General features: G+C 43.9%; 1 protein-coding gene across 1 annotated transcript; it reads right to left on the bottom strand.

The window, feature by feature from the left end:
* Positions 1–383: 383 nt before the first annotated feature.
* CCNA1 (cyclin A1) lies at positions 384–26,975 on the bottom strand. The gene is made up of 9 exons (XM_060273999.2): positions 26,837–26,975; positions 14,406–14,584; positions 9,556–9,790; positions 9,126–9,250; positions 8,598–8,821; positions 6,434–6,638; positions 5,017–5,130; positions 2,210–2,343; positions 384–680 (listed from the first exon to the last, which is right to left on the bottom strand). Exons 1-9 carry the CDS (start codon positions 26,910–26,912, stop codon positions 629–631), a joined length of 1,344 nt encoding a protein of 447 aa, XP_060129982.2. The 5' UTR covers positions 26,913–26,975; the 3' UTR covers positions 384–628.
* Between the last annotated feature and the right edge of the window lie 201 nt (positions 26,976–27,176).

The raw sequence follows: 27,176 nt of genomic DNA on the forward strand, positions 1-27,176 counted from the left end.
CTTTATCTTTACCTTTTAGTCCTTCTGACAGGAGATGGAGTCACTTATGCTAGATTAAAGATACCAATTTCACATCACTGTCTTAGAGTCTCTCTGCATCATCTCTCCTGGGTCTTGGGAAGGGCATCCCACACAGCAGGTTTAACCCCCGGCTTCTCAAGGTAGAGATGGGAAAGACCCATTGAAATCCTGGGGTGGCAATCCTGCAGTGGTGGCAATCCTGAGCTAGATAGACCAACAGTCTGTCTCCGTATATGGCAGCTTCTTCAATTCCTATTCCTGCTTTTCATTTTGTTGAGAAGTTTAGTGTTCATTCTCCAGGCTGCAGCCATGCAGACATGGCAATTCAAAACAATCCACACATGCAGAAACACCAAGAGTTCTTTTAAATGAAAAGATGTTTATTAAAAGTGCTCTTAGTTTGTGGTAAAACTACAGTCCCGAGTCCTTGTACGTAATACAGTACAGCTATATACTATAAAGGTCCTCTAAAAATAGTTTAAGCAACAAGATTAGACACATGACCTGCAGTGCCCTATTAAAAACGTAATAATTTGGCCAGATCAACTCTATTGATCAGGAGTCAAGTGCTTCAGTTTCTGTGCAGTTTACTGGCGTCTGTTGCAGTTCATAGCAGAGGTAGAACGGCTGGGGGCTCCAGGAGGGATACTTGCATGTACCTGCGAAGGAAGAAACCACTCAGTACAAAGAGTTAGTAAACTCCCCATTGATAATTCTGCAGCACTTCACATACTCGAGATTAGCAGACTGTGTAATCTTGCTTGGGAAATCTGTACTGGATTTAAGTTTAAAAAGAGAAGAGATTCGCATCCATGACTGTGGGGGTCATTTTGCTATTTGCAAGTGCCCAGGAATCTCTACTTCTACAAAACACGCCTATGTCTCTGGCCCTTCTGACGGCAGCTGTGTTCTTATTGGTTATCGCTTGGAGCATCCTCAGGGGAGAAGCAATTTCCAATTATTATTTTTTTTAATTGCTTGGAGAAAATAAGCCTGAAAGCATATAGGCAACACCAAGCGAGATATCAGAGAGGAGATCTTAACAGATTTCCTGTGGTCATGGGGGAAGTTTAACAGTTTCGAAAGCTTCATGCATCTAACAAAAATCAATTGTTCTTGGTCCCAAGTTTAAATTGCATGTGTGTGGCACTCAGTATATACCATACATCCTGCCCATGCTTTTGAGCCGGGCTGCACGTCGTGCTAAGACAGAATGTTATGAGGATGAGATGCAGCAAGCCTTAGGTTCACCCATCGCCTAATCTTCCCTCTGGTGGCTGCTTCAGAGTGAGTTTGGAAGCTCCCCCTCCTGTTTTTGGATTAACTTCGAACTTCATGGATTGTTCGGATCCAAACAACTGTGGCTAATCCAAACTGTTGTCTTTGTTTCAACAAGCCATTTCAAGCCAAGGGTTAAGCAGCTGGTTTGTCCAAACGAGCCATTGTTCATGTTTAACCACAGTTTAGGGCAGGCATCCTCAAACTGCGGCCCTCCAGATGTTTTGGCCTACAACTCCCATGATCCCTAGGGTCAGGGATTATGGGAATTGTAGTCCAAAACATCCGGAGGGCCGAAGTTTGGGGATGCCTGTTTTAGGGGTTTCAGAGGCAGGCAATGCTGGAGTCAATATAAAATGGAAACGGAAGTGTCCAAATTCCTCCTCTGTAAGTGGTAGAGAGGGGAGCACATGAGCCCAAAGCTATCAGCGGCTCATCCTCCTCAGTGAGTCATGGGCAACCTCTTTTTCATTGAAGGGATGCACTCCTTTCAGGCCAAATCTGCCAGGGGCTGCCTAGGGCCAAAGTCAGTGGTAGGCAGGGCAACTTCTTTTCTCTCATTAAATGACCCCTATTCTCTCCCTCCTGCCCTTCCTCTTCCCCACTAACCAGTAGGGTACTGGGCAAGAGAGATTATTCAACCGCCTGGAAAAAACAGGGCTAATAGAGGACTTTTGAAATTAAGCCAAGGGCCAGATGCAATCCTAGTTTCCCAGCCTTGCAATACTGCTGGGTTTGGCATTATTTGCAAGCTCTCTATTATATCGGTGTGAGGCATTTCCATGCCAACAGGCAGCTTCCCACATGCTGCCCAACTTTCTTCCTCCTCTAACAGCCGTTATTTCCACTGGTCACAATTTTACAGAGCTGCTGAGGTGTTCAGAAAGCAGTTGTTGGCCCAAGAACTTACTTAGCCAGCTTGTATTTCTCCCTTATGGCTTGCTGAGGTCGATGTGGAGCGTCAAGGCAGGCTTTGTGCAGGTCGCTTAGGCAAGGCACTATCTCACCTAGTGAGTAGCCAGTGAAGGCCGCAAGGGTTTCTGGCTGATCAGAAGAAGAGAGATTAGAGTTTTATTATTCCATTCAGGTAAGAACGTGTCACAATCACATACGCTTGGAGAGAGATTCTCCTGTGTTGATCCAGCATCAAGGTAGGAGAGGCCTCATCTCAACCTCACTCAATAGCTTTGTTTCAACTTTTCACCAATTGCTGCTGGATACAAGGGAGAGAGAGGCTGCTTGAATAGGCAAGTGCAGAGCAAAATCCAGCAGAGAGGGTAACAACGTTTAGATTTCTAGGCATTGAGTTACAGGAGGATCTGTCCTGGAGTGTTAATACAAGGGGGCTTGTGAAGAAGGCGCAGCAGAGACTGTATTTTTTTGAGAATTTTAAGGAAAAACCATCTTCCACAAAAGCTGCTGCTTGCCTTCTATAACTGTGCCATACAGAGCGTGCTCACGTACGGTTTATGTGTGTGGTACGGAAGCTGTACGTCTCAGGACAGGGCAGGGCTGTGTAGAATTATTAAAACAGCAGAATTATTGGCTGCCCACTCTCCAGCTTAGAACAAATCTATACCACCAGGTGTCATAGAAAAGCACTAGACATATCAAGAGATCCAATGCACCCTGGTCACCATTTGTTTCAGCTCCTGCCATCGGGACGGAGATATAGAACTATGCAGGCAAGAACGAGCCGTCTCAGGAACAGTTTCTTCTCTAGAGTGATTTTGGCCTTAAATGGAAAGCCTGGACTTTGAAGTCATCTTATTTTACTTGTGATTTGTATTATATTTACTGTTTTTAATTAGGTTTTGTAATTTTGGATTATGCGGAATGCTTTATCTGAGTGGATGTAGCAACCGAGTAATTTCGTTGTTCCCGCAAGGGGACAATGACAAAATAAAGATATCTTATCTTATCTTAGCAGAGAAGCTCCACTCACATCAGGTAGACCCCCTACCCCAATTCTTCCAGGGCAGTGTTTCCCAAACTTGGGTCTCCAGCTGTTTTCTCTGAACACTGGTTCTGCTAGCTAGGGATGATGGGAGTTGTAGTCCAAAAATAGCTGGAGACCTAAGTTTGGGAAACTTTTTTTTTTTTTTAGGTGAAAGGGCCGTGGCAAAACACATGCTTTGAGTGCAGAAGGTCCCAAGTAGGGTGGGAAAAGAGACTCTGGTATGGAATTCTGGAGAGCCACCAGCAGCCATTGTTGGCAATATTGTGCTATTCAGATCAATTTTCTGACTTTGTATAAGGCAGATTCCTTATGCTCCACTTGTACGCAATCATGCTCTTTATTCGGCTTGTAGTAGCAATAGAAGAAGAGGAGAAGAATCACTCTTTCCCCAAAACATCTGCTTATATGTTGTTGTTGTTTAGTCGTTTAGTCGTGTCCGACTCTTCGTGACCCCATGGACCATAGCACGCCAGGCACTCCTGTCTTGCACTGCCTCCCGCAGTTTGGTCAAACTCATGTTCGTAGCTTCGAGAACACTGTCCAACCATCTCGTCCTCTGTCGTCCCCTTCTCCTAGTGCCCTCAATCTTTCCCAACATCAGGGTCTTTTCCAAGGATTCTTCTCTTCTCATGAGGTGGCCAAAGTATTGGAGCCTCAGCTTCACGATCTTCGCGATCTTCACGATCTGATAGCCATGTTCAAATATATAAAAGGATGTCATATAGAGGAGGGTGAAAGGTTGTTTTCTGCTGCTCCAGAGAAGCGGACATGGAGCAATGGATTCAAACTACAAGAAAGAAGATTCCACCTAAACATTAGGAAGAACTTCCTGACAGTAAGAGCTGTTCGGCAGTGGAATTTGCTCCCAAGGAGTGTGGTGGAGTCTCCTTCTTTGGAGGTCTTTAAGCAGAGGCTTGACAGGCATATGTCAAGAATGCTTTGATGGTGTTTCCTGCTCGGCAGTGGGTTGGACTGGATGGCCCTTGTGGTCTCTTCCAACTCTATGATTCTATGATTTACACAATGGGCCTTGCGTGATTGGCTACTTCAGGGTTGCACCTGTGGGCCAATCAGGTTGTGGGTTGACTTCTGCCAGCAGCCTGATTGGCTGCTCCTGCAGGCCAATCAGGTTGCTGATTCACTTCCACCTGGAGCTGGATTGGGTGGCTCCTGCGGACCAATCAGCAGTACATAACAGCAACCTTGGTTTTCCACCGCCCTACACGGGTGGTGGTTGCTCCTTTCATGAGAAGCAGCCCATACTCAAGGGACACTGCAGAGTTGTGCTTTCATGAGCGCTTGGGAAACATTTATTTTTTTATACCTGCCATATCCTTTATGTCGCAACATTCCCAAAGCAGATGTTGGAATAATTATCAGAGAAGGTGCCAGTGAAAAAATCTCATTTATGCCCATGAAGTTAATAGAATAGCAGATGTAGAACAGCGGCAGCAACAAAGATGCATTAAGGTCAACTAAACCCATAGTTGTTTTTAACCCAGAAAGCTCCGGAGTTCATCTCTCTGCAGAGTTAATAGCCTCCCGAGTGACAAAAATGTAGTTGTGTTGAACGGAAGGATTTCTACTGCGTCAGCCATTTTTAAAAGTTTGTTGCTAAAAAAAGGGGGGTAGCCAGCTAAACATGGGGTCAAGGCACCTTTCCCGTTTTGTATCCAGTTTCATTCTTTGAAGGGTTTGCACACACTGGGAGCTGGCAAGCTATAAGCACTTGGTTAATATTCAAAAGTCAGGCTTACCCAAAAATGCCTGTTCACAGTGTAGTTTGCAAGACAGTAAGCAGCTGCTGCCGTTTGTGAGGGAAGGTACTTCAAGAATGGATCAGCTTCAAGGAGACTCAGCTCTGCTACATACTAAAGAGAATTGGACACCGTTTTAATCACAGGGAAATCAAGAGAGATTCAAGTCTATCCCACAGTATCTCTACCAGCCTTCCAGATGTTGGACTGCAACTCCCATAGTCCCTAACCATTGACCACGGTTATTTTATATCTGGTGTTTTTATATTTTGGTGGTTTTAGTTCAATGGCCATAATAATAATAATAATGTCACTGTTTGTGGAAAACTGACGAGCCACAGCAACGACAGACATTTAAAGTGCTTTTATACCTCTTTAAGAAGAAGAGGAGGAGGAGTTTGGATTTGATATCCTGTTTTATCACTACCCTAAGGAGTCTCAAAGTGGCTAACATTCTCCTTTACCTTCCTCCTCCACAACAGACACTCTGTGAGGTGAGTGGGGCTGGGAGACTTCAGAGAAGTGTGACTAGCCCAAGGTCACCCAGAAGCTGCATGTGGAGGAGCGGAGACGTGAACCCGTTTCACCAGATTACGAGTCTACCGCTCTTAACCACTACACCACACTGGCTCTTTAAGAGCATGACTTCCCCCAAAGAACACTGGGAACTGTAGTTTGTAAAGGGTGCAGAGAAGTATAGCTCTGAGGGGGTCTAACAACTCTCAGCACCTTTAACCAGCTATAGTTCCCATGACGGTTTTTTTTTTGGGGGGGGGGGAGCCATGACTGTTTGACGTGGCATGATAGTGTTTTAAATTATGGTGTAGTTGTGACCATGGCCAATATGGAGCTAAGTGTGCCCAGACCCAATATTTAGTTTAGCAGATTTAGATCATTTTTATAAATCTAAACTAGTGGTGCAAATTGCTTGTGAATTTTAGCAAATAACTTTGTTTTGCCCCTGCAGCACAGGAAGGGGAGATGTTTCCTCTTAACTTAACCCCCCCCCCCAATTTGTGTGAGAGAGCTCTCTCATAGATTTCTACTGCCCATGACTACTTCAGTCTGAGTTTTGGTCAAGACTGCTGGTCACCACTGAAATGCAGACAGACAGATGCAAGACTGGACAGGCACAACAGAGACTGAAACTGAACCAGCTCAGTCGGTAGAGCATGAGACTCTTAATCTTAGGGTCGTGGGTTTGAGTCCCACATTAGGCAAAAGATTCCTGCATTGCATCGGGTTGGAATAGATTATCCTCATGGTCCCTTCAAACTCTACAATTCTATTATTCTAAGACACATAGAGAAGATGCAGCTGGGAGGGGCACTGGCATCAGGGAAGTTAGGCTAATGATTTTGATTTTTTTTGGTCTGGGTGTCCTTTGAAGTGTTTGCTACACAGGTCATATTCTTACCCTTGCAAAGTTCTCTGTCTTGACGCTGACACCATGAAGTTGCAAATACTGGAGGAGAAACTGGTTGATGGTTGGAACAGTCAAGTCAAAAGCAAGGACTTTGAGGAGCAGGTGTTCCATTTTGAGCAGCTGTTTTTTAGTGTAGGTGTCATCGGTTATATACACAAATTCTTTGACTTCTGGGGGATAGATTTCTTCATATTTCCTGGGGATCGGGAGAAATAACAAGCTACTACAAAGCCTTACTATTACTTAGCCTATTTTAAATTCTGTTCCATTAAGATAATCCCTTGGCATCACCATCCTGAGACTGCCAGGCACAAGATAAACAGGGCCTTCTCAGTGGTGGTCCCACACTTTCAGAACCACTCCAAGTGATTTGTATACTGCACCACCAGCACATGCATTGTGTTATCATTATGGCCTAGAGCAGGCATCCCCAAACTGCGGCCCTCCAGATGTTTTGGCCTACAACCCCCATGATCCCTAGCTAACAGGACCAGTGGTTGGGGAAGATGGGAATTGTAGTCCAAAACATCTGGAGGGCTGAAGTTTGGGGATGCCTGGCCTAGACAAAAGAATTTGTTTTTACTTTTCAGAATACAGTATGCTTCATACAGACCAAGATAACATTATGCCAGGCTCCTGGAAAATGTCTTGGTCCCTATACAAACCTGTTACTAAACCATTTGGATGCCAACCATAAAATCATCCCAATTCTAAAGTATGTATACACCCTTAAGAATTTGAACAAAGCTTTCATTCACCAGCTGAAAGAGGAGACCCATTGAATGTCAGAACAATGTACCAATATTACAGATGCAAGTTTTACCTGTAGTCACAAAACCGATAATAAAATTTGATTACGTAAGATAAATGCACCCTTAGTAAGTTATATTATATTTATTCTGCACTTCCTTCAAGAAACACAAGTTGACATATATGACCATCTATTCTTCTCTTTATTCCAATAACCACCCTGTGGTTAGACCAGGCTTCCCCAAACTCGGCCCTCCAGATGTTCTGGGACTACAACTCCCATCATTCCTAGCTAACAGGACCAGTGCTTAGGGATGATGGGAACTGTGGTCCCAAAACACCTGGAGGGCTGAATTTGGGGGTGCCTGGGTTGGACCAAGAGGTAAGCAATTTGATACAAGGTCATCCAGTAAGTTTTGTGGCTGAGCAGGGATATGATTCTGGGTCTTCCGGGCTAATCCCCACACAAATTACTAAAGCATACCAACTCATTTGATTTCCTCACTCTCTGAACTTCGGATCCACAAACTATTATTATTATTATTATTATTTATTATTTATACCCCACCCATCTGGCTGGGTTTCCCCCACCACTCTGGGCGGCTTCCAGCAAATACCAAAATACATTAACTATTCAGGTGGATTAAGGTTGTAGATGCAAGTGAAACATTTGTTTGGGGAAAAAGTGTACCTACAGTGATTTCAGCAGAAGAAGGTCATTGGGACCTACTCACAGGAGCCAACACCAATGAAAAAGCAAGCAAAACCCCATTTTGTCCTGCAAACAAGTGATGGGTCCAAACTCAACATGTGAAGACTGTTAGCCCACTCTCCAAGTATCTCTATGAGGAAACAGGATTGTAGTCCATTGGCAGAGCACAATGGAGAAGGCACCAGGCTTCAATTCTGGGCATCTCCCAATTTGTCCTGGGCAATAGCACTGTTTTTAACTCTGGAGAGCCAGAGTGTAGGCAGCAATGACCTAGAACAGGACAGGGAACCTGCAGCTATCTAGATGGATTCCAGCTCCCATCAGCCTCAGCCAGTATTTCCTGTGGCAAAGAATGATGGGAGTTGGAGTCCAGCTGGAGAGCTGCAGGTTCCCCACCCATCAGCTAGATCAGGCACCCCCAAATTCAGCCCTCCAGATGTTTTGGGACTACAACTCCCATCATCCCTAGCTAACAGGACCGGTGGTCAGGGATTATAGGAACTGTGGTCCCAAAACATCTGGAGGGCCGAGTTTGGGGATGCCTGAGCTAGATAGACTAACTTGGAATAAAGTGGCTTCCTGCCTTCCTACTTTTTGCTAGGACATGTCAGCACTTGAGAGACAGATCCGGACAAGTAGCCCTAAACAGTTGTCACCTGCCAAAGGTTTGCTCGCCCCTGCAAGCCTACTTACGCAGCTACGAGAACTGCCGCCGTTCCCACAAGCTGAAGTTTTCCTCTGAGGACAGACATGCAAGAGAGAAAGCGGTCCAAGTAGTTCACAGCAAGGTACACCGTTTCAGTACGAAGCTTATATTCTTCACCGACTTCTACCAGCCAGTCCACCAAGATTGCACGCATACTCGAGGTGATATCAGGTTGCTTCCTCAAGTAGCATGCTCTGGGCCTGTATTTCACCTGCATGGAAAGAGTTCGGCCTCAGAATAAGGAAGTCTAAGGATGTGGGTGGGTGTGGATGAAGCCCCTCTGTGAGTTAATTTACAAGAAGTTTGAATTCAAGGTGTCCATAATACTAAACTGAGATTGTTCTTCCAAAGGACAGGACTAAACTTGCATGTTAGTGCAATTTAAGCTCCATAAGCTAAAGTATGTACATACTCACAGTGTGAATATCAGAAAGAAGGGAGGATGCAGAGTGCATGTTACACTGGTGGTATCCCTGAACCAAGGCTACAGTGAGCTCCTTAAAAGCGCCACTCACTTCAGCTTCTCTCAAGTAGTGATGAATATCTTCTGCATATTCCACAGCACACATGACGTCCTCTTTATAACACTGAAGATCCTCCTCTTGGGACTGCAACGACTTATCCACCAGCATCGGAGAGCCTGGATTCACCGACACATTACCGGGAAGAATGATTAAAAAAGAAAGAAAAGTTAAGCTGGCCATCAGTTTCAATGTATGCTTCCATCAGCAGAAGTCATAAACCCTTAGATTTCTTGGATGTTATAGGCAACATACACTGCAATTTAAAAATAAGGCTTAGTAGGCTATGGTTCTCCAGATATTGTTGGAGCCCAGCTCACATCAGCCCCAGCCAGAATGGCTACTGGCTAAGGGCCAACAACCTCTGGAGGGTCACAAGTTTCTACCATCACCAACACTGCCCCTGCTAGGCCATTGGACATACCTGTACTCAAGCTCAGCAGCAAGTGAATGTTGGATCTTCGGGTGCAGCTATCAACTTCACACATGCTGGATTCTTCCACAGCCATACAGCTGTACCTGTTTTTCCCTTCCACTTCATCTCTGTAAACAGCAAAACTTTGCTTGGATGCCACGCAGAGTGGCATCATGTTCTTGCCAGTAGTTAAAGCAGGACAGACATTTTCGGATCCAGAGAAGCCTCTTAGCCTGTTTGCTCCCTGAAAAGAAGAATGGGAATCTTCTTGGTAGGGACCACCTATACTGTATTCCTGCTTCAAGGAGTGCAGGAAAAGACGCATTTCAGTTCAGTTCGCTTACAATATTTCTATGCTGCTTTTTGCTCGCATGAATCACAAAGCAGCTCGCAAATGTACAACGTAATACCGGTAGTTCATCACAAATACAACGCGAATCGTATAGAGTAATTAACAGATCGTCAGCAAAACAATGGCAAATAATCAGTAAAACAGACATTCTATAAAGCCCTATTAACTAAAAATTTTTTAAAAAATTTAGTGAAGCAGCACAAACCCAACAAAAGTCATCCTATAAGATTCACAAAGCACTCCAGCACTCATAATTCACAAAGCAATATTAACAAAAGGAAAGCTCTGTTGCACATGCAGAAGTCCTCTCACAGGATTTCTGTTGGTTGGGATCCCTTAATGTTTTACTGGCCAATTAAAATAGATGGGCAATATATTCTGGGTTTCTGATATCAGATAGCTCAGTCAGTAGAGCATAAGCCTCTTAATCTCAGGGTTGTGGGTTCAAGCCCCATGTTGGGTGAAAGATTTCTGCATTGCACTGCAGGGGGTTGGATGAGATGGCCACCATGGCCCCTTCCAACTCTACAATTTTATGATTAACAACAGGGGTAGGCAACCTAAGGCCTGTGGGCCGGATGTGGCCCAATCGCCTTCTCAGTCTGGCCCGTGGACGGTCCAGGAATCAGCATGTTTTTACATGAGTAGAATGTATCCTTTATTTAAAATGCATCTCTGGGTTATTTGTGGGACATATGAATTTGTTCAACCCCCAAAAAATATATAGTCCAGCCCACTGCATGGTCTGATGGACAAAGGTTGCTGACTCCAGATTAACAACCTAGCAACCAAAAACAAACTCAGCACTGTTGAACTCTCTCTCTCTCTCTCTCTCTCTCTCTCTTTCCCCACCCCCATGACTCATAATCTGCCCCTGGCAGCAACTCCCTTCTTAAGGCCCCTAGGGCTGGAGGGTGGGACAAGGCAGGTAGAAAAAGCCCTTGCCTGATGGCCAGCACAAAGTTTCATTCCTCTCACAGTGCTTCTGGAAACAGCTCCCTTATGAAGGCTGGAGGGTAGGGCAAGGCATATGGATTGTGGCCTCTGAAAGCCTTCAGTTCTCCAAAACTGAAGTTGGGGAGCCCATGGTGCTCTTGCTGAGGGCCAGCAGGACAAGGGAAATGTGAAATGCCTTTCCCAGATCAAGCCGAGAAATACTCCTCCTACATTCCAATGCAGCTGTATAGAACTTGCAAGAATGCAAGGAGGAGTGGGCAGAATGTAGGTGCAAGTCTGTGACATTGATCTGTCAGTGAATACACCATTGACAATAGTGCAGAAGTTTTAATATTATGCTGCTTGCTTCCTACTTGGTTGCTCACTAGCAAGAAAACATAGCTATTTTGCAAAAAGGTGGCTTGTTCACACTGAAGGGCGTGCAACTTGTTTAAACTGCATCCTAGTACACCGAAACACAAGTTAATGCATTGCGAAAGAAGGTGGGCAGGGAAGAGTCTGAAGCAGAAGGCAACCTGCAGATGAGCTGGAAAACTCCAACGAGAAACAGACACTAAAGTTAACGGTAAATCAGTATTCCAAGAGAGCCCTGGCAATCCAGCACCAGAAGACATTTGGGTTTTGAAGCAACCATCATTAGTACTCCATATCAGTACAGAACACTGCATGGTGTGGCTATTTACCATTCAGCATGTAGAGACACTGTGTCCCTAATTTCCATGACTGAATACCAGGGGTTTCAAGCTACACAGAGATAGGGTGGGAGGGTAGGGAGCTCAGCCAAAGTGGTTCAGCCAGGCTAGTCTTGTAGCATCTTAAAAAGACGTGTATTTAACTGCAGCACAAACCTTTGGAAACGGAAGTCCACAATTCGGATGCAGAAGCATCACCCTCAGTTGGTATACATAGTTATAGGTAAAAGGTAAAGGTAAAGGACCCCTGGATGGTTAAGTCCACTCAAAGGAGACTATGGGGTTGCAGCGCTCATCTCGCTTCAGGCCGAGGGAGCCGGCATTTGTCCACAGACAACTTTCCTTGTCCATGTGGCCAGCATGACTAAACCACTTCTGGTGCCACAGAACACCTTATCTTTCACACATAGTTATAACACACACAGTACAGGGAGAAAGAAATAAGGCCAAAAGGTCACACAAGGCCAAGGGGGTCAGTGGCATTTCTAAACAAACCTCACATGGCTGTGGATGGCTGCTCTGCTTTCCTTTTTTTTTTAAAAAAAGTATAAACATACAACAAAAACCAATTCAGAATCCAAATATTCAGATTACTCTGAATCTCCCAACTTCCTCTCCATTCCTTCCATGGGTCCTATTGATAATACTGTATTTCCTACTGCATATCAATGCTTCTCCAATTTTTTGTCTTTCTAAATTATCCATACATTCTGTTACATTACAAGTGTGGTTAAAATTCTGCCAGTGTTTTAACCTGCTTACAATGATCTCATATATAAATTGTAAACTTTCCCCATTCTTTTTTAAAGTTCTTGTCTTCTTGATTTCTGAGCTTCCCGATTCATTTTGTCATTTCAGCATAGTCCATCACGCTCTGCTTACGTTGCCTACATGTGACCCCTGTATAAACCTTTCACAGTCTCTTGCATTTCATGATCTTTTGACACACACCCCCGCCCAGTTTACAATTCTCTCCACCCATGTGTGTGTAATATATATTATCTCTCACACTTAAAATGTCTCTGAAGACAACACTCTATGCTTCTGATAAAGTCCTCTGAAAGTCATGGTTATGATCAATTGCCAAACTTTTGAAAGGCAGGGTAACAGCCTAGACTGAACAGTGTCTCCCAAACTTGGGTCTCTGGCTGTTTTTGGACTACATTTCCCATCATCCCTGACCACTGGTCCTGCTAGCTAGGGATGATGGGAGTTGTAGTCCAAAAGCAGATGGAGACCCAAGTCTGGGAAGCACTGGCCTAGAGCAGGCATCCCCAAACTGCAGCCCTCCAGATGTTTTGGCCTACAACTCCCATGATCCCTAGCTAACAGAACCAGTGGTTGGGGAAGATGGGAATTGTAGTCCAAAACATCTGGAGGGCCGAAGTTTGGGGATGCCTGGCCTAGAGCATGTATAGGGAGGCAATGCCCAGGGGCCAAATGCAGTCTCTCCAAGTCTCTCTACCAAGCCTTCAGTATTATCTCTCCAGGCGACACCACCCGTCCAGCCACACCCCCTACCAGCCCTGCTTTGCACCCTCCTTGAGTGTTTTTGATTGGCGGGGATATGTCCTTGAGCTCTGAGATTGCCTCTCAGATTGCCTCTTGCTTGGACGAAAGACAGAGAGGTGTATGGTTGATAACATGATACATAACATGCTAAAGGCAGTAGCCCATAAAGAAATGTTTGGTGGCTCAACACTCCTCCTTGGCACAACAGCAAAACCCTATTATCTCTAAAACAGGGCAGATGCTGAAGTCTTAAGTCCCACTGAAAACCGCAGAGAGAGACACTTCTAGTCCCTCTCAATCCCTCACTTCAAGTTTCCAAGAAACTGAAACTTGAAGATGGAACCTTTCAGTAGTACTTGACCCACCGGCAGTTAAAAAGAGTGCATGCATTTTCCAGTGGACCCTACATTCCATAGCTCATGGCATGCGCAACCAACCCCCTTTAACAGTCGCCCAGTTCGTCGAGTGCCGTTGAGCCCAAGGAACATACATCAGTAGTACTGGAGCAAAAGAACAGTCAACATCTCATAGTGCTACTCTGTACCTCCTACAGAGGATGCCATTTGCCAGCAAATAAAGCATCCCCCAAAGGGAAGGGCAACCTTTTTGAAACTGGTTAAAGTGTACAGTGCAGCTGGGACCTCAAGTCACAATTATTCTCTGACCTGCCATTCCTACAGCATTTTAACATACAAATTCCAAAAGAGTTGCTGCGCTAGCAATAAGAACTCCACAACCCTAGCCACGTCTACTCATGAGTAAGTCCTAATAAACTCAAGTGGGCTTACTCTCAATAAAATGGGATTAGAATTTGAGGGTTGGGTGCTCAAAGCAGTCCCAATGGAATGACCAACATAGGTTGGTTATGTCCCTTGATTACAACACTCCAGGTGTGACTTGGTTAGATTTAACCCCAATAAACTGTAGGGTTGCCCAGAGTCCATGAAAGCTCCCGCCCTTAGAAGATACTGTTTAGTATTTAAAGTGCCATAACACTTTGTTGTTTTTAACACAGAAAGTGTGTTATAGTTCTCATTTACATTCGGAAAAAAAGCTAACCTTTTAAAGTTGGAGCTGTTAGCAGAGGAGGTGCATCAGAGATGCACGGGTGCAGATAAACATGACACTGCAGGGTTGTTGCCCCTTCCTAGTTGGTTAGTGAGCCTCAAAACAAGTAGCAAACAGCCAAGGCTACTGAACCTAGGAAGCTGCCTTACATGGAGACAAACCATCAGTCCATTTATTCCCACCTTTACCACTCTCTGATTTCCTAAGCCCAGCCATCAGAGGTGCTAAAAGAACCTTCTGTATGAGTTACCCAGGAATCCCAGTCCTCCATGATTTACCTGGACATAGGGTCTCAAACACTGCCCATTTTCTGTCAGCTCCCCCAGAATAGCTCTCTGGTGGAGATTTTGATTGGTTCGAGGCTGTGCAACAACCGGCAGGGCATCCCAAAGCTCATCTTGTGCCTTCTCATCACCATTGTTGCTGCAATGCATTTCTTCAGGGTCAGCAGCTGATGCTGGAAAGACAAAGAAACACACATTGAGGCTGCTTCCACACGGCAGTCCTTTCCCGTTTCCCTAACTATTAATTCCTGCATTATATTTGAGCTTCTGAAACCCAATATGACAGCCACTTCCAGAAGCCTTGCAGAATGCAGTGGAAGTTTAGTGCTCTTTTCTGTATTAATTGCTTCCGGGGGGGGGGGGACCATTTGCAGCCCAATTAACCTAGAAAATCATGAGAGCAGTGACAAGATTTGGGATGGCATACAGTTCCTTCCTGCCGTTTTCAGAGGAGAATCATGAGGAAACCAGAGTGTGCATGTGCAGAAAGTGTGGGGAGTAGTAACGTTGTCTAATGACATTTGTTGTTTTGTCACACCACCCCCACTGGTGTAAATGAAGTTTAGGGAAGTTTTTAATGTTTAATGCTGTATTCTGTTTTTAATATTCAGTTGGCAGCCGCCCAAACTAAATAAATTATTATTATTATTATTATTATTATTACTGAGGCATGCCCGTATCTCAGTCAAAAAGCCACAGTAACTACATTGTGAAAGGTATGTTAGGAAACAGCACAGAGGCGGGAGCATTAAAAGCAGAAAAACTAATGCAATACTGAATGCACCCAATTGCAGACAATATCCTTAGACAGACTCTCTTCAATCTGAGCAACCCATCCCTGAAGTTGATTCTGACTTGACTCTTAGAAAATGGAAATCTCCCCGTGGCTTTGTTTGTACAAGCCTGACTTTTCTTATCTTTGCTCGCTCACTAGTGTTTTGATGACCCTCCAAAAACCAACTTATGTACACAGAGAAATGTGTGCGAGACGCAAGACTCAGTGCAGTAAGCCCAAAGCACAGGGTGAGCAACTTGTTTAAAAATAACGAAACCCTGGCAGTATTAGAGATGGGCCACAACCATCATGCAAGATTCAAATGCTCACTCGGCCATGGTGTTCACTGGGTGACCTTGAGCCAGTTGCAGCCTCACCTACCTCACAGGGTTGTTGTGAGGATAAACTGGGGAGCGGGAAAACCACATATGGCACTTTGAGCTCCTCGAAGGAAAAGGTGGGATATAAATGTAACAAATGAAATACTGCAGTATCCTTAGCCCCCAGAAAGCCAATCACATTAAAGAGTTTATGAGATGAGAGCAACCTTGGAAACATGGAACGATGTTTCTTTAAAACTGGCATCCTTCCACCAAATAGCTTTACCTTGCTGAAACCAATGGGATTAAATCAGCAAAAGTGGCTCACATTTGAAGGTCCCCAAAAAGGCTTAGAAACAAGTACCACTGGATTTACCTCCAAGTAAACATGTCGAGGAATAAGGGATGCATCACCTTTGCCAGAAGCATGCCTTGCTGAACTCGGTGAAACTTACTGCCAAATAAAACATAGGACTGTGGTACCAGACTTAACCATCCAGGGTTCCATTACCCCTTTTTACCTTTACTAAGTTTACACAAGCCTGTTCTGGGATTTGATAACTCTATTAAGAGATATTACAGAGCAAGTTTTTTTAATTATTATTCAAAACACAAACCCCCTCCCACTCTGCAGCACCATTTCCTTAAAAAAACAGAGCTCCCTTTCTGCTGGTCCTGTGGCAGCTGAAAGATGACCAGGTGCTCCCATAGAGAGCTATAATAGCATCGTGGTCACACAACACTGGAGCAAGTGACCTTGGCCCATCTCAGCCAACTGCAGACAGCGCCAATTACAAATTACAGAGGCTGCTGGAGGCAGTAACTGCAGAGGGGTCTACTTGGGAGTCAATCAGTGAGGCAAGGGCTGTGGCTCAGGGGTAGAGCATCCGCTTTGAGACCGCTGGTTCCATCCCCAGCGCCTCCAGGTAGGACTGGGAAGGAACACTCCCTTATTTGAAATGCTGGAAAGCCACTGCCAGTCCAATGTGGACTATATTCCGCTACATGGACCAAAGGCAACGTCCCAAGCTTCTAGTCCTCCGTTTCCAGCGATTGCCCCAAGGCACCTGTGCGGTGAGCACTCCAACCCTCCCCGAAACGAAGCCCGGTCTTCAAAGACACCCGCAGGAAAGCTACCAACCCAGCCAGCCACCCTGGCAGCGTCGTCTCCCTAAACTCTGCTCGGAGGACCTTCGCGGCGCCTTTGCCCACCTGCCTTTCCCCACCCGCAGCGGAGGCTGACGCGGGCGGTTCTTCTTTGGTGCCTGAAGGGGGCGCCCTGCTCCTTCCCGGCGCAGCGCAGGTGGGGACTACGTAGTGGGCAAGGACTCGAAGTGGCTCCCCGGCGCCGCCTGCCGAGCCTATATAGGCGGCGGCCAATCAGTGGGGGCCGCCGTCGCGCCGCCCCTCCGGGCGCGCCTCGGGGTGCGTGCGTGCGCGCTGCTTACTTTCAAGCCTCCTGCGACTGTTGGGAGCAGCAGCCAGTTGGCGTTGGTACCGCGGTCGCCTGCAGGCGGGAGGCTGCTCCCGTGGCAACCGGAGATCTTGCGGGCGAGACGAGGAAGCCGGATCTCTCTCTCCCCGTCCGTTTTCTTGCCTTCCCCTTGGTGCGCTGCGGGGGTCAATGCCGGATTTATGTATAAGCTGAACAAGCTGTAGGGCCCCACTCTCTTGGGGGCCCCCAAAAAAATTTAAAGGGCAAAAAACGTGGATGTACATTTCCAAAAAAATACATGTTTTGTTATGTGCAAATGGCTTTAGATACCTATTAGGTCCATAGATTAGCATATATTCAACACAAAAAACAGCGACAATTTGTTGTTGACAAACTGGAAAGGTGGGTAACCCCGGGGGTTTGCAAAACCACCAAAAAATAAATAAAAATGCACACACAGACTGCAAAAGAACAAAAACAACAGTCAGAATGTTTGTAAATATTAACTTGCTCATTCTTCTACTTTCTTTATTCCTATCACTCTCATAAGAAAATAAAACTGCTAAAGATCCTCAAGAGGCTTTGTAGCAAATATTTCAAACTGTGACTTGATGCTAGATGCAAATCTGAGAGCAGTACTGCTTTGCCATTTATCTGTTAAAGGGAAAAATGAATGAAGCCAAGTCTTGAGGATCTAATTATTCTCCTTCCTTGGTTTCCCTCTGTGTGTTTGAGAGGATGTTCAAGACTCCCTGCTTGAGATCATCAGGGCTGCTCTTTGTAATTAATGTTTTGTGCCAGTCTTTCGCGGTTTGAAGGATGGAGAGCTGCAATAACAGCAGATGTGTAGTGCCAAACTCAGTCTATGAGATTCCTTCAAAAAACGGGGAGGGATGAATACTCTTTAGAGTAAAAAATAATAATCCAGGTATCTCATCTGAGCTACAGATACTTATGAATGAATGATGTTTCTCTTCCTGTTCAGGATTTTTCTGAATTGTTTCCATTTTAGGGGAGCACATAATGCAACTTCAGGAGTGCTTGGAGAAAGATGCTTTGTACCACTGGCACTCCAGAGACCTTGGTATAGGCACCTGTGTTTGTTTGCTTCTGCAGTAATAATACTGCTAAGCTTTCATTTTATTCTATTTTTAAAATGATTTCTACTTTGCCTTTTGGCTGCCAAGAAGGACTTGCAAGTGCTTTATGTGTTCAAAACACTTTGCAGTCATTATCTCAGAAATTGCTACAACAAGCCTGAAAGGTAGGACTGTTGTATTATCCCTATGCTATTTGTACCGGTATCACCGTCCGGGGGGGGGGGATGACAATGCACTGTGACTTACAGCACAACCTTGTGCATGCCTACTCAGAAGTAAGTCCCACTGAATTCAATCGGACTTGCTCCCAAGTAAGTGTGTAGTGGAAATGCAACCCCAGAGAGGGGAGTTTCTGAGTGAGGCAGGATCTTAGCTGGGATTTCTTCACTCATCTGCAAAATAGATTTCACACAAGCTTCAGCAAGATTGTTATTTGTATCATACAGAGTTCTACTGTCCTTAATGAGGCTTACTCCCATGTAAGTATGCATAAGATTTCAGCCATACTGCCCAATTCTATAGGTTTACTTAGGTGTCAGTCTTATTTATATTCAGTGGGATGTGTTCTCAGGCAGATTCAGTTGTGCTTCTTCACGTAGGATTTCGGCTTTGGTATGATCCTGGCTTTCTGCCATTTCCCATTGCTGGTGGCTGTTTGGGAGTACAGTACATGTGGATGTGGAAGCAGAATAGAGGAAGAAATGGGGGCACATCTTGCAACTCCCAGTAGATGAAAAGAGAGTGAAAGTGCTCCTTCAAGCACAACTTGTCTTGAGCCATTTCTCCAAAGACGCAGTTGGGTGGAATCTACACACATTTTTTTTAAAAAAAAAGTTCTGAAAATGCTTTAAAAAAAAAAATACATTGAATTTTCCATAAGGCTCACCATCGCCATCTAGTGTCACATTGTACGTTGCACTTAAAAAGTTAAAAAGTGCAGCTGAATCCTTGGTGTTCTCTGGGAAAAAAAACCTGAACAGCGTGGCACCGAACAGTTCATCCTGTTTTTGATGCATTTCCTGTGGAAGCAAAGCCTTGGAAAAGCTGAGAAATTGCTAGCAAGAGGCAGCACTTAAATCGAGCAGGGGATGAAGATTTTACAAATTCTCTGTTTACTTCCTCCAAGGAATTCAGGAGGGCATGGCTCTCACCCATCCCCAATTTATCCTTGCAACTATCCCGTGGACATGGGCGTAGCCAAGATTTGGGGGCGATTCACCTACAGTGATTTGAAATTCACATCCACACCGTACATTTAAAGCATATGCTTCCCCCAAAGAATCCTGGGAACTGTAGTTTGCTACAAGTTCTGGAAACTGAAGTCCTCTGACAAGTAACCTACCCTTTAGGTATGGTCCAACACACCAGCCACTATCCCACACTCACCTTCCTCTGAGGAAGGGGCATAGCGCAGCCATAGAACACCTGCATTGCATTCAGAAGGTCCCTGGCTCAGTCTCCAGCATCTTCAGCTGGGCTGGGAAAGGCTTTCCTGAAATCCTGGACAATACCTGCGATCTGGTTTAGTATAAGAGAGTTTCCTATGACACTCGCAAGAGGGTGTTACTACTGAGCCTCTAGGGCTTGCTGATTGGAAGGTTGGTGGTTCAAATCCGTTATTCTGTCCCAGCTCCTGCCAACCTAGCATTTCAAAAGCATGCCAGTGCAAGTAGATAAACAGGTACCACTGCGGTGGGAAGGTAAACGGCGTTTCCATGCACTCCGGCTTCCATCACAGTGCCCCATTGCGCCAGAAGCGGTTTTAGCCATGCTGGCCACATGACCCGGGAAGCTGTCTGTGGACAAATTGCAGCTCCCTCGGCCTAAAGCGAGAGGAGCGCCGCAACCCCATAGTAGCCTTTGACTGGATTTAACCGTCCAGGGGTCCTTTGCCTTTATCTTTTTATCCTGTATTTATGTAATATTAGCATTCTTGGTTCTAGCACACCTTAATCTATAACTTGTTTCTTAGCCTTCAAGCATAGAATAAGTCATGGCTATTAAGGAAAACTGGAGTTTGGGTTTCTTTCTTTCTTTACTTAAGTAAAGGTAAAGCTATCCCTGACCATTAGGTCCAATCGCGGATGACTCTGGGGTTGCACGCTCATCTCGCTCTATAGGCCGAGGGAGCCGGCGTTTGCCTGCAGACAGCTTCCGGTTTATGTGGCCAGCATGACTAAGCCGCTTCTGGCGAACCAGAGCAGCACACGGAAACGCCATTTACCTTCCCGCTGGAGCGGTACCTATTTATCTACTTGCACTTTGATGTGCTTTTGAACTGCTAGGTTACTTAAATGTGCATGTAAATAAACATCAGATAATCAATTCTGAGAGTGTAAAAATCTGTTTACTTGATGCCACCTCTAGGTTTCTGCCAGGGTGATAGCTTCAGATTTGCACTCTTTCCAGCCTCAGCAAAAATAATGATGTTTTATTTCTAAGGAACTTTTTGATAGTCTGTTTCGGCTGTAGACTTTCACAATCAACAGAAAACACACAGGGGACAGGTCACCATCTATCCGAGGTTAAGCACTTCTGCAACTTTAGAATAGTTCAGCACTTACTGAAATCTCTTCCATTACTCTCTCAATGAGACAGAAGTGCTTTGGCGGGGCTGGATCATACCTCACAGTATATATATATATATATATATAATCCAGGCATATCTGAAACTTTTTAATTCTTCAGGTCACACACCACACCTCCACTGCCACCTACCATATGCTCCTAAATAAAATTATGTCTTATTTTAGAGGAAGCCACACTGTACCTTTCATATATGCTCAGACGCCTTAAATAGAACTTCGGGGCATTACATCCAACGCTGGACAAACGTTTTACAGCCACACACACACAGGTTTATAGTTCTGGCAGCAAATTACCTTCATCTAAGCCTTAAGGGGAACATTACCTCAAAGGGAAATTCATCTTTGTGATCATTTTACGTCTGTTACACAGAACAGACACCATAGTTTCCTTTAACTGCAAGAGTACTAAGAAAGCATTTCGTATCTTCCGTTGGAAGTTAATTATTAGGCATGATGGACAAGGTTGACCTCCTAGCCCCAAGGTCAACTGTAGCTTGGTATCATGCCTTTCATGAGTCAGGATGTATTAGCTCAACACTCTTCAAAGCAGGGAAGAAGAAGTTCAGTACCAGTTCAGTTCTGGCACAACAAATTCCTGGGCTCAAAATCCTGTTATTCTAACAGTGCAATCCTATTGCTAACTCCTCAGAAGCAAGACCTGTTTACTTACTTTTTAAAAAAATTAACAAGTTTTTTTTTAATTATCAAGTGTGTAAAGCTGAATGCATGCAAGTTAAATGTGCATAAATTGTGGGCTTACTGTATATCCATACTAGAAGATGCTCAGCCTGTTGGATTTCTGCCTGCCACACTACTGTTAAAGGCCCAGGAACTATGCTTTGCCCCAATGCCAAACCTAAACGAAATCCTAGGCTGTCATCCTGCACTCTCTTACCTGGGAGTCAGCAAGCCATGCTAAACACAAAATAACTCCTAAGGAATCCCTTATCTCAGACAAATCCACCACAGAAAAGATACACCTTGGTTGTTAGAGGGGGAAAGAAGGGCAAAATACAGAAATGCCACAGACTGCAAAACAAGCCAGAAAGGGGTGGGGGTTTGCACTAAAGGGCATGGCAAAACAGCAGCTCTTTAGGAGCCCACAGAATTCATCTGTCAATCACAGCTCTACCTTCACTCATTGGCTAGATGGGAGCAGCCAGGCTGACTAACTGACACAATTTGTTTAGAAGAGTACCTGCACATTTAGCTTCATAACTTTTTTTTCCTGGGGAGGCTAGAGATTTGCATTTAAAAAAAGAAAGAAACCTGAAAGTCTAAGGGTCCCAGTTGGCACATCTGTTGGTGGTCTTGTACACCTAGGTAAGCATGTATAGATTGCAATCTTGGTGTGTGTTTTTTACACTGGTTCTGGTTGGTGGATCCCAGAGATCTAGTAAAAATCAAAGCAGACCCTACAAGCTTAAGGTATGGACACTCCTGATATAAAGCTTAACTTAGCTTTTTCAGTTGTGAGAATGCACATTTAGTTCTGTAAATTACTTTTTGGAGAGGCCTCTTTTAACTGCAGCTGTATTTTTTTTAAAAAAAATACCTGATGTTATTTGATGCTGGCTTTAATATCATTGTTTTTAAAACCATGATTTGTGGCATTTTCTTAATTGTTGTTGGTTAGCCACTTGGAGAAATTGGGGGGGAGGGTTTGAACTAAAAGATACAAATGAACTGAAGAAACAATGGTTAAATGACAATAGCCCAATTATTGGATGTCTTTCTATTGTCCTTTCAACACGATGTCATTTTACAATTGTTTTACATATATAATTGTTTTATATATTAAAATGCTTCACATTTTTTTTGTGTATATGCAGTTGTTCTGTGTATGCTTTCTATTGTATCGTAAATCTCGTATTTTCACTATGGGAAGAAAATCACTTGGATTTTGTTCTTGCACAGTGGGAAGCCAAAGCACATTCGCAGGGATTGGGGCCCTCATTTATGGCATATTTTTGACAGCTGGTATTAATCTCCATTCAATGGAATTCATGTCCCAACTTGAGAGCCTTGTGATTGGAAAGTGACACTCTGGCTTCAGGTTACAAGTCACTATCAAGCACTTCTCTCTTTGCTAGCTGCATCTCAGATCTTGAAAGCAGGAAGAAGTGTGAAATAAAATAACTAAAAAGAAGGGGGGAAAACCCCCGCAGGGTTCACAGTCACTACCTCATAAAATAAAGAACATTCTCAAGAGACCACAGAGTGAATTAGATGTTACAACAAAAACCTACCGGATACAGAAAAGAATATTAAGTCCATATTCGACTCAACAAAAAATAATAAGAGACATGACTTGAGGTTACTTTCCTTACTGGGTTGTTTTTAATATAACTGCATAATAAAGTTTTGAAAATTAAAAACATTTTAAGCAGTGTGTGTGTGTGTGTGTGTGTGTGTACACATGCAGCATGTATACACACACTCACACACATATATACCTAAGCTTAGAAAGGCAATTTTGACAGGAGACCTGACCATTTTAAAGAAACGAAAGTTATGTTGACCTGAAAGTAATGGCAAAGGATCAAAAACAACAAGAAGAAGAACTTTACAATAACCGCTAATTAAGATCCCGATCCAAATTTGCACTTATATGTATATGTAATTATAAGCATGTAATGAGTCCTATTAAGCTGCCTGAGAAAAATCAAATCCTAATAATATTTCCAAGATTGTCTGGATAAGTGCAAAGCACATTAAACTTTGAGCATCAGTGCTTTCTCCATAAAATGTAACACTTGGTATTTATTTATTTGTTCATTTATTTATTTATTTATTTGACACAGTAACAAACACTTTGTTGTTGTTTAGTCATTTCTGACTCTTCGTGACCCCATGGACCAGAGCACGCCAGGCACTCCTATCTTCCACTGCCTTCCGCAGTTTGGTCAGACTCATGTTGGTAGCTTCAAGAACACTGTCCAACCATCTCATACTCTGTCGTCCCCTTCTCCTAGTGCCCTCAATCTTTCCCAACATCAGGATCTTTTCCAGGGAGTCTTCTCTTCTCATGAGGTGACCAAAGTATTGGTCAGGATCTGTCCTTCCAGTGAGCACTCAGGGCTGATTTCCTTCAGAATGGATAGGTTTGATCTTCTTGCAGTCCATGGGACTCTCAAGAGTCTCCTCCAGCACCATAATTCAAATGCATCAATTCTTCAGCGATCAGCCTTCTTTCTGGTCCGGCTGTCCCTTCCATACATCACTACTGGGAAAACCATAGCTTTGTCGGCATGCCTTTGAAAAGTGCTCAGAAACTTCAGCTGGCTCAAAGAAGCCAGATTGCTGACTGGGGATGGTTATAGAGAGCATACGACTCTCTTGTTACAGCAGTTCCACTCACTATTGGTCTGTTTCTTGGCACAATTCAAAGTACTGGTTATGAAGCCCTATACGGCTTAGGTCCAAGCTATTGGAAAGACTGTACTCCCTCATACAAATCTGTCTGGGTTTTGAGATCTACAGGGGAGGCCCTTCTCTCAGTCCAAACTGTTAAGATTCCTGCTCTGTGATTGCAGTCATAAGATTGTTGTCTATCACATGACTGTGTATGTTTTATTCCACAGTGTGGGAATTGACGGAGACAGGATGTTTGTGTTACTGTGTTCTGTCCTTTGTTCTTTCTCTTTGCTGTCTGATGAGAATGAGGCAGGAGCTAAGTCAGAATGCTTCGAGTGTATTATATGTAAATAAAGTAGATTAGCCAAAATGCTGTGCTATTGGTTCTGTTATGCAAACCGTGAATACTCTGTGGATCCCTAAGTGTGCTAATGCCTTTTGGCATTAGTCGCTGTGATGTTCGGGCAGAAGAAAGCTTTTGAAGTTCCCGAACGATGGACCAGGAGGGAGAGAACATGCCAGCCGACCATGTGTCTCTGTCAGGGTCCTACACGAGAGTAGGACGCTCCTAACAATCTGGGTTTGTTATGACCTTTAAAGCCCTATACGGCTTAGGTCCAAGCTATCAGAAAGACTGTATTCCCTCATATGAACCTGTCTGGGTTTTGAGATCTTTAGGAGAGGCCCTTCTCTCAGTCCAAACACCCTCACAGGCATGCTTGGTAGCTGCTTCCAGACCCTGGAATTCCTCCCTGGAGAAGCTAGACTGGCTCCCTCCTTTTTGTCCTTCTGTTGGAAGGGGAAATAAATTCCACCAGTTTTGCTTTATAGTAATAAATCATTTGGTCTGCCTTAAATACAAAGTAGAAGTTTTTTGGGGGGGTGGGTGGGTTGGGGGTTGGGGAGGTATAAGGCCAGGTGGTGAAACCCAGATATATCCAAGTCACTGGTAAAAATTGTGGGAAATTGTAGTCAATATAAAAGCAAGCTTAGGGCTAGTTAATGCACGAAGGGGTTAAAACCACAGAATTGTATTCCTAGACTCAGCTACGTTACGCCCCTCTCCTCTTTTGTTTGCCCTTTTTTGTTTCCTCTTTTGTTCGCCCTTTTTCCTCACCATGTGAACTCACCAAGATAGGACATACTCAAGCTTGCTTGCTATAAGCTCAGGCCACGTGCTCAGAGATATTTCACTATATTTTGTATCCCAAGATATCAATCTGTGTTTACTTGCTGCTGCATGGATAAATGCATGAATCTGACGTTTTTGTAAGTTCTGTAAGTAAAGCGTTTAAACTTACTAGCGTTGTGCTCTGTTCATTGCAAGAGGGTTAAAAACAGGGAAGCGCTGGTAGAGACTCAGGACGGAATATTTAAAAAGTTTAACAGCCTATATTCCCATGCTGCTTGCTTTTGAGACTTTAAAACTCTGCTGCTGGGGCTCTCTCTTACTGGAGTTTGCTTGCCCTGCATTTCTGGATGGTAGGCATCCAGCACACTCTTTTATTAATTACCCCCACATGGGTGATCTATATCTATTTTTCTTCCCACAAAAATAAACACCAGAGTTGCCAGTCAGTCTAGCCAGAGGGAAAAAATTCTTCCCTACTATAAATTTAAGTGATGGTTGGGCATGAATGCAACCATTCATCAAGTCTGAAAGAGAAGTAGCTGTTGTGGTCCTTTAGCATCCATCCACCTGATTGATTGACCCATCATTATTTACTTGGGACCATCTCTGATGTCGCAGAGGAAGACAGTCGCTTATCAGAGCTCAGAATGAATGGGATCTAATCTCTGAAGGAGCTCATCATTTATTGGCCTATATATAAAATCTTTTTTAAATAAAACAATCAAACTTATAACAAGTAATAATTTATCGACTGTGCCTTCCTGATTCACGAAAGCCTGATAATTAGTGTTATTTTTAGAACACTTGCAAGTATGTGCCTTACATACAAATACTCAGCAAGGCAAATAGTGTTGTTCTGAATGGGATAAATTGCTTGCTGGGATTTTGGTAAATGATTAGGGTGGGTTAAGACAAAACTATACAGAGTTCCAGATTTGAATACTGCAATGCACTGAAGGTGTATCTGCCTTTGAAGGTTTTCCAGGAACAACAGATGGTGCAAAACTCAGCTGCTGGGTTATTAATTTGGACCAGCTCTATGGATCGCATCTCACAAGTTCCTTCAGCTACACTGCTTGCCTCTTTGTTTCTGAGTCTTGGTCTCTTACTTTGGATCTCCTTTCAAAATAATTAGGGCTGGCCTACGCCGGGAATTTCCTGGACATTATTTGGGATTTCAAAGGTGGAAATGATGTCCGGGGGGGGGGGGGAGGGTGGATTTCTAAAAGGCAGCGCTTTGTCCTGGATCTTAGGCAAGAAAAATCACTCTTTTGGGGCGTTTTTGTAAAACCACTTTGCAGTTTGTCTAAAAAAAAAATGCTCCACAACATTCAGTGTGTCCTGATTTTTACTTTTTGAAATATGGCAACCCTAAAAATAATTCAAGTTCATGCATTCCCCAAGTTGATTTTTGTTAGTTTGGGAGGTTTTAGAGGGGGAACACAAGATGAAAAATATTAAACATAGGAAGTTGATAACACCATAAAAGGTACCAAGACTAAAGATTTTGGAATAATACTGATTGCAAGGGCATTCAATCCTCCTCCCCCTTGTTATAACAGACAATATGTATTGATTGATTAATTTGGTTCTTTCTGCTCTCTTTTTTAATAATCAACTCCAATTTTGATTTATTTTAATATTCAAGCCAAATTTCAATATAAAAAACTGAAAACGCTTAGCAGCAAAATCCCAGATCAACAGTCATCTCTGCCTACCTCTTGCAGTTTTGGAGACAGATAACTTTGGAGTACATCCCTTTGTTGTGCAGCTACCATTCTTCAGTTCAGCCATCTCCCCTCATTTATATTCAAAAGCAGAAAAGGTTTCCCTCTACACCAGAAACAAGCTGTGTTTTGGATACTTAACTCAAGAGTAAGCCAGGAACCGTCACAGCTTCTGACGAGTTGAGCAAGCCAAGCCTTGTAGTATCCATGTGAACTAGACAATCGGCACTGTTTGCCCTTGGTATTCTGTGAGGTCTCATGTCATTTATGAGATAATAAAAAACAAATACAAATGCCTTTTCTATGATCAGATTACAATTCACTTATTGTT

This window comes from Zootoca vivipara, chromosome 4, assembly GCF_965207765.1.
Source record: "Zootoca vivipara chromosome 4, rZooViv2.hap1.1, whole genome shotgun sequence".
In the NCBI taxonomy this organism is placed as follows: Eukaryota; Metazoa; Chordata; class Lepidosauria; order Squamata; family Lacertidae; genus Zootoca; species Zootoca vivipara.